Source organism: Hyla sarda, chromosome 3 (genome assembly GCF_029499605.1).
Source record: "Hyla sarda isolate aHylSar1 chromosome 3, aHylSar1.hap1, whole genome shotgun sequence".
NCBI lineage: Eukaryota > Metazoa > Chordata > Amphibia > Anura > Hylidae > Hyla > Hyla sarda.
This window is the reverse complement of record NC_079191.1, coordinates 418112271-418123724: the sequence shown is the minus strand read 5'-3', so window position 1 is coordinate 418123724 and position 11454 is coordinate 418112271. Positions and strand designations below refer to the sequence as shown.

General features: G+C 42.7%; 1 protein-coding gene across 2 annotated transcripts; it reads left to right on the top strand.

Annotated features, from left to right (window-relative positions):
- Nucleotides 1-488: 488 nt before the first annotated feature.
- Nucleotides 489-6914, top strand: LOC130363034 (uncharacterized). 2 transcript variants are annotated; one of them, XR_008891686.1, is made up of 2 exons: nt 489-6610; nt 6792-6914. XR_008891686.1 is itself a non-coding variant. In XM_056568338.1 (2 exons), exon 2 carries the CDS (start codon nt 1215-1217, stop codon nt 6357-6359), a length of 5145 nt encoding a protein of 1714 aa, XP_056424313.1. In that variant the 5' UTR covers nt 489-699; nt 881-1214; the 3' UTR covers nt 6360-6902. The 2 variants fall into 2 exon arrangements, 1 of the variants encoding a protein (XP_056424313.1); XM_056568338.1 differs by having other exon boundaries at nt 489-699; nt 881-6902.
- The last annotated feature ends 4540 nt before the right edge of the window (nt 6915-11454 follow it).

Here is an 11454-nt window from a genome sequence, read left to right as displayed (position 1 = left end):
ATGACCCGCAGGTCCTGCAACGTGAACAAGGTAGGAATATTAAGTATACATCTTTAAATTTATATTTACATAAATTCTAGCTAACTGAGGGGTGACGAGGGGTTAACTAAGGAAGAGGACCCCCACTGTTCCTGACCCCCACAGGACCTCACCACAAGGTAACGTATGTAATACGGTACCGGGACACCACAAAATGGCACAAGGAGGTAATAAAATGGCACTAGGGGTAAGAAAAAGGCAAGGGGGTGCTATCTCTAAAAGCTGTGAGAAAATGTTTGCAGGAGCAGGCGGGAGTGGAACAAACACTTCGGGCGGTAATGGTAAAAAATCCAGCGGGATTAAGAGAACAGTCCCATGTGGGGCCCTAATCAAAAAGACCAAGCGCTGAGTGGCTCTAAGTGGTAAACAATTCCTGATTTAGTGTAAACTGTGTGTGGACTGTATTGTCTCTACACCGGGTACACTTTTTTAAATCAACTTGTGCTGCCTTCGCAATGTATTTTACATGCTTGGCACTCAGCAGGGTCTGTTCCTTTAAGACCCTCCATTTTCTTGAAGCCTAGAGGCGGGCCTTCTCTCTAAAACATAGGGCTAGCTCCGGCATGTCTCATTCATTCCAGCTCCAGCCACCACAGTGACCAGATCCACAGGACTTCTTAAAGCTAATACAGACTGCAAATCTGATAAATACCAAAGCCTGTGAGTACGGAATTGTTAGTTAACCTGTGCAGAGAGATGCTCGGCATTTGTAGATAGATAATGTGTGTTTTCAGTGTGTAGTAAGTGAGCACATGTTAGACTATCTATGTATTAGCTATGCATAATGTAAGGCACTTGAATAGCCATGCTTATATTTGTCTTTCATATGTTTGTTTTACAGTTTTACCGCACTTTCATTATATCTCAGTAAAGATTACATCAGTTAAGCAAACCAGCGTGTCTTTCCTTGAGATTCGGTATAAACTTGATGTGAAGCTGTGTCCACGAGACAGCGGAGACATTATAGTAAAAAGGCTTTTAAAACGTTATCAGAAGCAGTTAATCAGCTTTGAATCGTCCGCAACAGTAAAAAAGATTCATAAATCCTGTGCCCTGCAGTCTGTGTCGGAGTCAAGGCGCGAAGCACTAGAAAGTGAAACTAATTCTCTCACGTGCTATAACACCGCTGTGCTGTGTCCAGTCATCATCATTATCTAGCTGCCAGCTAAATCAAGATGCAGAACCCAGAGAACAGCACTCTGACAGTTAACCCTCAATGCTCCTATAAAGAGGAAGACACCTTGCCAAGAAGTAGATCTAGGTGCACAACATTGTCTAGAGCGTCCAGTCAAACAAATCTAACTTCGGTTAGCGCCGATGCATCAAGATTTAAACGCCATAGTTCTAGACACTCAAGCACCACCAGCCTGTCATCCGCTAGCGCCATAGCAACTAAGGCAAGAGCGAAAGCAGAGGCAGCTTGTTCAATGGCGTCCTATGCAAAGCAGGAAGCTGAATTGATGAAAGAACAAGCAAAAAGTGAATCTGAAGCACTTAGAAGAAAAGCTGAATTGATGAAAGAACAAGCAAAAAGTGAATCTGAAGCACTTAGAAGAAAAGCTGAATTGATGAAAGAACAAGCTGAAGCACTTAGAAGAAAAGCTGAAGTGCAAGCATCTTTACACTTACTGCAACAGCAGAAAAACGCTGCAGCAGCCTTAGCCGAGGCAGAAGTTCTCACAAGGGCTGCCGAAGCTCAGTTCGCTGACATAGAAACCCAGATGTCACCCCTCAGCGCAAGCCAACGTACCCGTGAGTACATACAGTCACAAGCAACCATGTACACTGACCAGCAGTTCAATGACACACCAAGGCCATCATTGACTCCACCAGCAATAAGCAACTTTGATTCTACGCAACACTGCAAGACTGAATCAGAACCTCAGGGTAGGAAGTCAAGTGGTCACATCCTCAGAGACCAATCTGCCAACCTGACAAGAGTGCAAACGGATGCTGATGTACTCCCTCCTCAAGCAAATACAAGTCTGGATTATAGCAGAAAGACTTACAACAGAGGAGAAGAAAGCAGACTTAGTCAAGTACCTCATCAGCCTTACCAGCCGCAGCCATACCCTGAGTTTACACCTAGGAAGTATTCACCAGATGCAGCAAGAGCTACAGAGGTAGCAAGATTCCTGATGCGCCGTGAGATAGTGAGCGCTGGTCTCATGAAATTCGACGACCGTCCAGAAAACTACTGGGCCTGGAAGTCATCTTTCCTAAGCGGTACCCAAGACTTAGATCTGACAGACAGAGAAAAGCTTGATCTGCTCGTCAAATGGCTAGGACCAGAGTCCACTGAGCAAGCCCAAAGAATCAGATCAGTACATGTTCATGATGCAGCAGCAGGACTTGCAATGGTGTGGAGGAGACTAGAACACTGCTATGGGTCACCTGAAGTGATTGAAGATGCTCTTCTGAAGAGGATAGAAAACTATCCAAGAATGACAAACAAAGACAATCAAAAGCTGAGAGGGTTTGGGGACCTACTCTTAGAAATAGAAGCCGCTAAGTCTAGTGGATATCTGCCAGGTCTCTCATACTTAGATACAGCACGTGGAGTTGATCCCATAATCGAGAAACTTCCTTTCAACTTGCAGGAAAGGTGGGTCACTCAAGCATCAAGATACAAGAAAGAACATCGAGTCGCATTTCCACCATTTGCCTTCCTTGCTGAATTCATCGTAGACCAAGCTGAAACACGCAATGATCCAAGCTTTGCTTTCCTGAACAAGAGAACTGCAAGCTCCCCAAAGGTAGAGCAAAAACATCCAACGCCTTACAAAGAACGCAGAGCAACAGTTTCTGTACGGAAGACAGAAATCTCGCCTGAGTCTGCAGTCAATCAGGAAGACAGCGCAAGTAAGAAAGTTGAGGAGCCAGACAAAATATGTCTAATCCACAACAAGCCACATCCACTAAGAAAATGTCGCAGTTTCAGAAGTAAGACGTTAGAAGAGCGCAAAGCTTACCTTAAAGACAATCACATTTGTTTCAGATGTTGCGCTTCAATTCAGCATCTTGCAAAAGACTGTACAAAAACAATAAAATGCACAGAGTGCAACAGTGACAAACACCTGTCAGCACTGCACCCAGGACCACCACCATGGAAACAAGAAGTTCCAGCAACTCAAGAAGATCATGGTGGGGAGCAAGGCGAGAGTACAACGCCAGCAGTAACCTCAAAGTGTACTGAGATCTGTACAGAGCAGGGCCGCCCCAGATCATGTTCCAAAATATGCTTAGTCAAGGTGTATCCTGCAGGCTTCAGAGAAAAAGCAATCAAGATGTACACAGTCTTGGATGAACAGAGTAACAGATCTCTGGCAAAAACAGAGTTCTTTGACCTCTTCGGTGACAAAGGAAGTCCAACTCCATACACCCTGAAGACTTGTTCTGGAGTTGTAGAGACAACAGGGAGAAGAGCAAACAACTACATCATTGAGTCATTAGATGGAAAGACAAAGGTGACTCTTCCTACCCTCATAGAATGTGATGAGATACCAGACGACAGGTCAGAGATCCCCACACCTGAAGTTGCTCGTCATCACCCCCATCTGGTGCGAATAGCAGACCAGATACCAGCACTAGATCCAGATGCTGCAATCATCCTTCTACTTGGGAGAGATATCCTCAAAGTGCACAAAGTCAGAGAACAGTACAATGGGCCACACGATGCACCATTTGCACAACGCCTTGATCTCGGATGGGTCATCGTTGGAGAAGTATGTCTAGACGGACTCCACAAACCAGAAAAGGTGAATGTCTACAGAACACATCTGTTACAGAATGGTCGTACATCTTGTCTTTGCCCATGTACCAACAGTCTACACATTAAAGAGAGACTTGTTAACCCAACACATCATCGGAGTATCCAGAGGTGCATGGAAGACTTAGCCTCAACTGGAGATACAGATGAACTGGGCTGTAAGGTGTTTGAAAGAACACGAGATGACGACAAGCTAGCACCCTCGGTGGAAGATACTCTCTTCCTTGAGATTATGGACAGGGAAGTCTTCAGAGACAAATCAGGCAGCTGGGTAGCCCCTCTACCCTTCCGGTCACCACGCCATCGCCTTCCTGACAACAAAGTACAAGCAGAGAAACGCTTCACTTCGTTGCAGCACATGCTACAAAGAAAGTCAAATATGAAGAAACACTTCCAAGCCTTCATGCAGAAGATCTTTGATAACGATCAAGCTGAAAGGGCACCACCACTACAAGAGAACCAAGAACACTGGTACTTACCAATATTTGGGGTGTACCATCCTCAGAAACCAGGCCAGATACGCGTAGTATTTGACTCTAGTGCGAAGCACAAAGGCCTCTCACTAAATGATGTCCTTCTCAGCGGACCTGACCTGAACAATACACTCCTTGGAGTACTCATCAGGTTCAGAAAAGAACTCGTAGCAGTGACAGCAGACGTACAACAGATGTTCTACTGTTTCCTTGTTCGTGAAGATCACAGAGACTACTTAAGGTTCCTGTGGTATGCAGACAATGACTTTAACAAAGAAATCACAGAGTACAGGATGAAGGTACATGTGTTTGGAAACAGCCCTTCTCCAGCTGTAGCTATCTACAACCTGAGACGAGCAGCACAACAAGGTGAAAGACATGGTCAAGAAGCCACACAGTTCGTCATGAAGAACTTCTACGTAGATGATGGACTTGCTTCTTTCTCCAGCAACGAAGAAGCTATCAACGTCCTGAAAAGTACAAGAGAAATGTTGGCAGAATCCAACATAAGACTGAACAAGGTAGCTTCCAACAGCAACAGAGTCATGGAAGCATTTCCAATGGAAGACCGTGCTAAAGACCTCAAAGACTTGGATCTAGGAACAGAATCACCACCCTTGCAAAGAAGTCTTGGGATTAGTTGGGACCTGAAGACTGACAGTTTCACCTTCAGGGTCTCCAGAGAAGAGAAGCCATTCACAAAAAGAGGTGTCCTATCTACAGTCAACAGTCTTTACGACCCCCTGGGGTTCGTAGCACCCATCATCATGCAAGGCAAAGCTCTTTTGAGACAGATCACTACTGAGCAAGAACAAAGTGACTGGGACATACCTCTACCTGAAGAGAAGGAAATGCAGTGGAAGTTGTGGAAAGACTCATTGTTAGAGCTTGAACAACTCAACATCCCTAGACCATACGTATCTGTTTCCTTGTCTGCTACAAAGAGAAGAGAAATATGCATATTCTCTGACGCCTCCACTATGGCTATCGCATCTGTCGCCTACCTTAGGGTAATAGACACTGAGGGACAAAGCCATGTCGGGTTCCTCATGGGAAAATCTAAGCTGGCTCCCAGACCGGCTCACACTGTCCCACGTCTAGAACTTTGTGCTGCTGTCTTAGCTGTAGAAATGGCAGACATGATTACAACAGAACTGGACATCGAGATCCATGCAATGAACTTTTATACAGACAGCAAGATTGTGTTAGGATATATTCACAATGCTTCAAGAAGATTTTATACATACGTGGCCAACAGAGTGACACGTATCAGAAAGTCTACAAGTCCAGAACAGTGGCATCACATCAGCACAGACAAGAACCCAGCTGATCATGGGACAAGACTAGTGCCAGCCGCTGCGCTCAAGCAAACTAACTGGTTTGTAGATCCATCTTTTCTTCGTAAACCAGAAACCAAAGAAAATACTCAGGTAGAGACCTTTCAGCTCATAGAACCAGATCAAGACAAAGAGGTAAGACCTCAAGTGACAGTTTGTAGGACTTTAGTTACAAGAGACAGTCTGGGCGCTCATAGATTTGAAAGGTTTTCCAGCTGGAAGTCGCTGACCCGTGCAATCGGAAAACTTATCTGTCTAGCCAGATCCTCCTGCAGAGCTACCAATACTGATCAGCGTAGCAATGACCACCTTGAACAAGCCAAGGTCACGATCATCAGATGCGTCCAACAGGAAGTCTTTAAAGAAGAAATCCAAGGCCTTCTGAAAAAGGAAGAGATTTCTCAACACAATTCACTCAAGGACTTGTACACCAAGCAATGGAAACAAGTTCAAAGTCTTGCGGACATTTTCTGGAAGAGGTGGAGACAGGAATACCTTATAATATTCCAGCCACGCAAGAAATGGCAAGATGACAAGCCCAATTTACAAGTTGGAGACATTGTCTTACTGAAAGACTCTCAGGCCCACAGGAACGAGTGGCCTATTGGACTCATTGTGGGGACTGATCCTAGTAGTGATGCTAGAGTTAGAAAGGTTGAAGTTAGGATTGTTAGACAGGGCATTCCCAAAGTGTATGCAAGGCCAATTTCTGAAGTAGTTTTACTCCTGTCCAAGGGTTAGTGGCATAACAAAAAGTATGCCAGGTGGGGAGTGTGCTGCCTTCGCAATGTATTTTACATGCTTGGCACTCAGCAGGGTCTGTTCCTTTAAGACCCTCCATTTTCTTGAAGCCTAGAGGCGGGCCTTCTCTCTAAAACATAGGGCTAGCTCCGGCATGTCTCATTCATTCCAGCTCCAGCCACCACAGTGACCAGATCCACAGGACTTCTTAAAGCTAATACAGACTGCAAATCTGATAAATACCAAAGCCTGTGAGTACGGAATTGTTAGTTAACCTGTGCAGAGAGATGCTCGGCATTTGTAGATAGATAATGTGTGTTTTCAGTGTGTAGTAAGTGAGCACATGTTAGACTATCTATGTATTAGCTATGCATAATGTAAGGCACTTGAATAGCCATGCTTATATTTGTCTTTCATATGTTTGTTTTACAGTTTTACCGCACTTTCATTATATCTCAGTAAAGATTACATCAGTTAAGCAAACCAGCGTGTCTTTCCTTGAGATTCGGTATAAACTTGATGTGAAGCTGTGTCCACGAGACAGCGGAGACATTATACAACTGATGTCAGAAAGTTATACAGATTTGTAAATTACTTCTATTAAAAAATCTTAATCCTTCCAGTACTTATCAGCTGTTGTATGCTCCAGAGAAAGTTCTTTTCTTTTTGAATTTCCTTTCTGCCCGACCACAGTGCTCTCTGCTGACACCTCTGTCCATGTCAGGAACTGTTCAGAGCAGGAGAGGTTTGCTGTGGGGATTTGCTCCTGCTCTGGACGGTTCCTGACATGGACAGAGGTGTCAGCAGAGAGCACTGTGGTCAGACAGAAAAGAAATTCAAAAAGAAAAGAACTTCCTGTGTTTGTTCGACTCCCGCCTGCTCCTGCAAACATTTTCTCACAGCTTTTAGAGATAGCACCCCCTTGCCTTTTTCTTACCCCTTACCTTAAGTACTGGAAGGGTTAATATTTTATATAGAAGTAATTTACAGATCTGTATAACTGTATGGCACCAGTTGATTTAAAAAAAAAATAATAATAATCTAATCGGTGGCCACTGCAAGATGCCCTTGTCTTGCCATTGGTTCATCTCCAACCCTGGTTCTATACTGAGCCATTTACAGCATGGGGATGAGCCGACACCAGTGTCTCCAAACCAAATCCAGCCTTTGGACATATCCAATCCCAGCCATTTTACATGCTCAGACCCCTTAGATGCCACAGTCAGGAGTGACTGCAGGGTGCTGATGGGCTTTCATGGCATTCAGGTGCAAGTCTATCTCCAGTGCATGCTTTTTAGGCCTTGCCATGGTCAGAATGGTGGAATACACTGTAATAAAGTACACAATTGCCATCTCCACATCCGTAGGAAAAAAAAATAAGATGGGTCAGAATTACTGTTTTTGGAATAAAAAGTAATTAAAAATCCTATGGACCCCAAAATTGTACCAATAGAAATTACACTGCAAAATAAAAATACACAGCTCCGAAGATGGAAAAATAAAAAAAAGTTATGGGTGTTAGGCCTCACTCACACGGCAGAATTGAAATTTCGTTGCAGCAGAGTCCCATTCTTTTCATTGGGGTTCTGCTGCACCGTGCACATGACAGAATTTCCACGGCAGAAACATGTGTCTCCGCAAATATAATTATTTCTGCGGAATCCACTCAGAAATGCATTGCCGTCTATGGAGACAACGCATTTCTGAGCGGTACTAGCGCCGACATGTTCTGTCGCCCTCCTACAATCTTATATTGATGGTCTATCGTGAGGATAAACAATTCATTCTAGAAGCCTGGACAATATGCTACTCTGCTGCTGCAGAACCTCATTTTTAGGCATAGTATTTTGATCAGTATTTTTAACCTAAATCAGGAGGGGAAATTATGGTAAAAATCTTCCCATTATAGTTTTTCTCTAGTCGGTTTTAACTCCTGGCTTTGGTTAAAAATACTATGTGTGAACTTTACCTAAAAGTGAGGTTCTGCAGCATCAGGGGAACGTATGTTTTGGAATAACATGCCCCAAGTATTAGAAGATACCTCAGATTTCCCTCTAGATGGTTTCAAAACACTTCTATGACCATGATCTTGTTATAATTCACTGTAACAGGCAGACTTAAAGGGGTACTCCGGTGAAAAACTTTATTTTTTTTTTAAATCAACTGGTGCCAGAAAGTTAAGTAGATTTATAAATTACTTCTATTAAAAAATCTTAATCCTTCCAGTACTTATTTGCTGCTGAATACTACAGCGGAAATTCTTTTCTTTTTGAAACACAGAGCTCTCTGCTGACATCATGAGCACAGTGCTCTCTGCTGACATCTCTGTCCATTTTAGGAACTCTCCAGAACAGCACATGTTTGCTATGGGGATTTCCTTTTACTCTGGACAGTTCCTAAAATGGACAGAGATATCAGCAGAGAGCACTGTGCTCATGATGTCAGCAGAGAGCTCTGTGTTTCAAATGGAAAAGAATTTCCACTGTAGTATTCAGCAGCTAATAAGTACAGGAAGGATTAAGATTTTTTAATAGAAGTAATTTACAAATCTGTTTAACTTTCTGGCACCAGTTGATTTTAAAAAATAATAAGTTTTTCACCGGAGTACCCCTTTAACTGTATGTGATTTATAATAGCATATCCTATACTAGTGTTCCTCAACCAGTGTGCCTCCAGCTGTTGTAAAACTACAACTCCCAGCATGCCCGGACAGCCAAAGGCTGTCCGGGCATGCTGGGAGTTGTAGTTTTGCAACAGCTGGAGGCTCGCTGGCTGTAAAACACCTTCCCATATACTATTATCCTATATACAGGTATATTTAAAACATGAGAATTTGTTATTGCTGCATTCTTCTCTTTCTCCACTAGATGCTGCTCTTGTTCTGTGTTTGGACAGAATTTGCTTTTGAATTCATTTACTGTGCAAAACTATTATAGATTCTCTGCTCGCACGGATTCCTGATTTACAGTAAATTTTGTTTGTTTTTTTATAATAAATTTTATTTGGTATATTTTAAGAATATGCTAAAACTGCCTGATAGGTCCAGGTCTTGCCTCCTAAAGCCAATAAATGGTAATGTTAAAGGGGTACTCCGGCGGAATTATTATTTTTTTTAAATCAACTGGTGCCAGAAAGTTAAACAGATTTGTAAATTACTTCTATTAAAAAATCTTAAGCCTTCCAGTACTTATCAGCTGTTGTATGCTCCAGAGGACGTTATTTTCTTTTGGAATTTCTTTCCAGTCTGACCACAGTGCTCTCTGCTGACACCTCTGTCCATGTCAGGAACTGTCCAGAGCAGGAGAGGTTTGCTAGGTGGATTTTTCTTCTGCTCTGGACAGTTCCTGACATGGACAGAGGTGACAGCAGAGAGCACTGTGTTCAGACTGGTAAAAACTACACAATTTCATGTGGAGCATATAGCAGCTAATAAGTACTGGAAGGATTAAGATTTTTTAATAGAAGTAATTTACATAGTTACATAGTTACATAGTTAGTACGGTCGAAAAAAGACATATGTCCATCAAGTTCAACCAGGGAATTAAGGGGTAGGGGTGTGAATTGAAGGGTAGGGGTGTGGCGCGATATTGGGGAAGGGATGAGATTTTATATTTCTTCATAAGCATTAATGTTATTTTGTTCCAGGAATGTATCTAATCCTGTTTTAAAGCTGTTAATTTTTCATGCTGTGACCAGTTCCTGAGGTAGACTGTTAAATCAGTTTAACTTTCTAGCACCAGTTGATTAAAAAAAAAAAAAAAAATATATATATATATATATATATGTGTGTGTTTTCCATCAAAGTACCCCTTTAATGCTCTGCTATTACATTTTATATGTGCAAAAACAGCTCCACATCTGTCTATAGGTCATCTGTGGTATTGCAGTTTAGCTCTGTGCGTGACAGCAAAGTTTTTCTAATCTGTTCAATAAAAATTCTGCCTTGGTGTTAACCCATTCTCTTCATGGTGTATACAATGGGACCATCCAGTGCAGTTAAACGAGTATTTCAAGTTAATGATCTTATACCCTATTCACAGAAGAAGGGATAAGTATCAGATCGTGGGGGGTCCGGCCTTTGGGACCCCCATGATATCCACAACGGGAACCAGGAGCATAACTATAGGGGGTGCAGAGGTAGCAGTCGTATCACGGCTGTGGTGCCTAAGGGGGTCCAAAGGCACCAGAGCCCCATAATCAAACACCAGTATCATAAATGGCGCACAGTAGACACAGGGTCCTGTTACAGATTTTACATCGGGGCCATGAAGCTGCAAGTTGCGTCTCTGACAGGAGCCTGTTGTTCTCAATGGAGCGGAGAGTCTAGTGTGTGCAAAAAGCTCCATTCACTGAAGAAAATACAGCGCTCGCCTTTTTTTAAACTGCTCCACAGACCAGTGTTTCCAGTTGTTGCAGAACTACATCAATGGGAAACGCACATGTATACGGTTCCATACAGGAAAAACATATACGTTTTTACTTTGCACATGCACATTTGAATCCTAAAGTCCCCACCCAACACCCCTCCCATTAAAAATGGACAACATTTTCTAAAACGTATGGGTTTTTTTTCTATAAAAACTGACGGAACTGTATGCACTTTTAAAAACAGTATACTGTTTAAAAACGCATACGGTTTACTTTTTTCCATACTGTTCCATCCGTTTTTTTGCCATACGGTTTTCTTTAGAAAAACGGATTGAAAACAGTACGGCAAAAACGTGATGTGAACCCAGCCTTTCACAGAGCTCTCTGCTGACATCATGACCACAGAGCTCTCTGCTGACATCATGACCACAGTGCTCTCTGCTGACACCTCTGTCCATTTTAGGAACTGTCCAGAGCAGCATATGTTTGCTATGTGGATTTTTTTTCCTACAATTCACTGACAAACAAGGACTTATCAGTCCCCCTTAGCTATCATAGACCAAAAATAACCCAAGAAAAATTGCTAAAATATATCAAATCTTTATTTAAAGATTTGATATATTTTAGCTATTTTTTCTTGGGTGATTTTTTCCTACTCTGGACAGTTCTTAAGATGGTCAGAGATGTCAGCAGACAGCACTGTGGTCATGAGGTCAGCAGAGAGCAC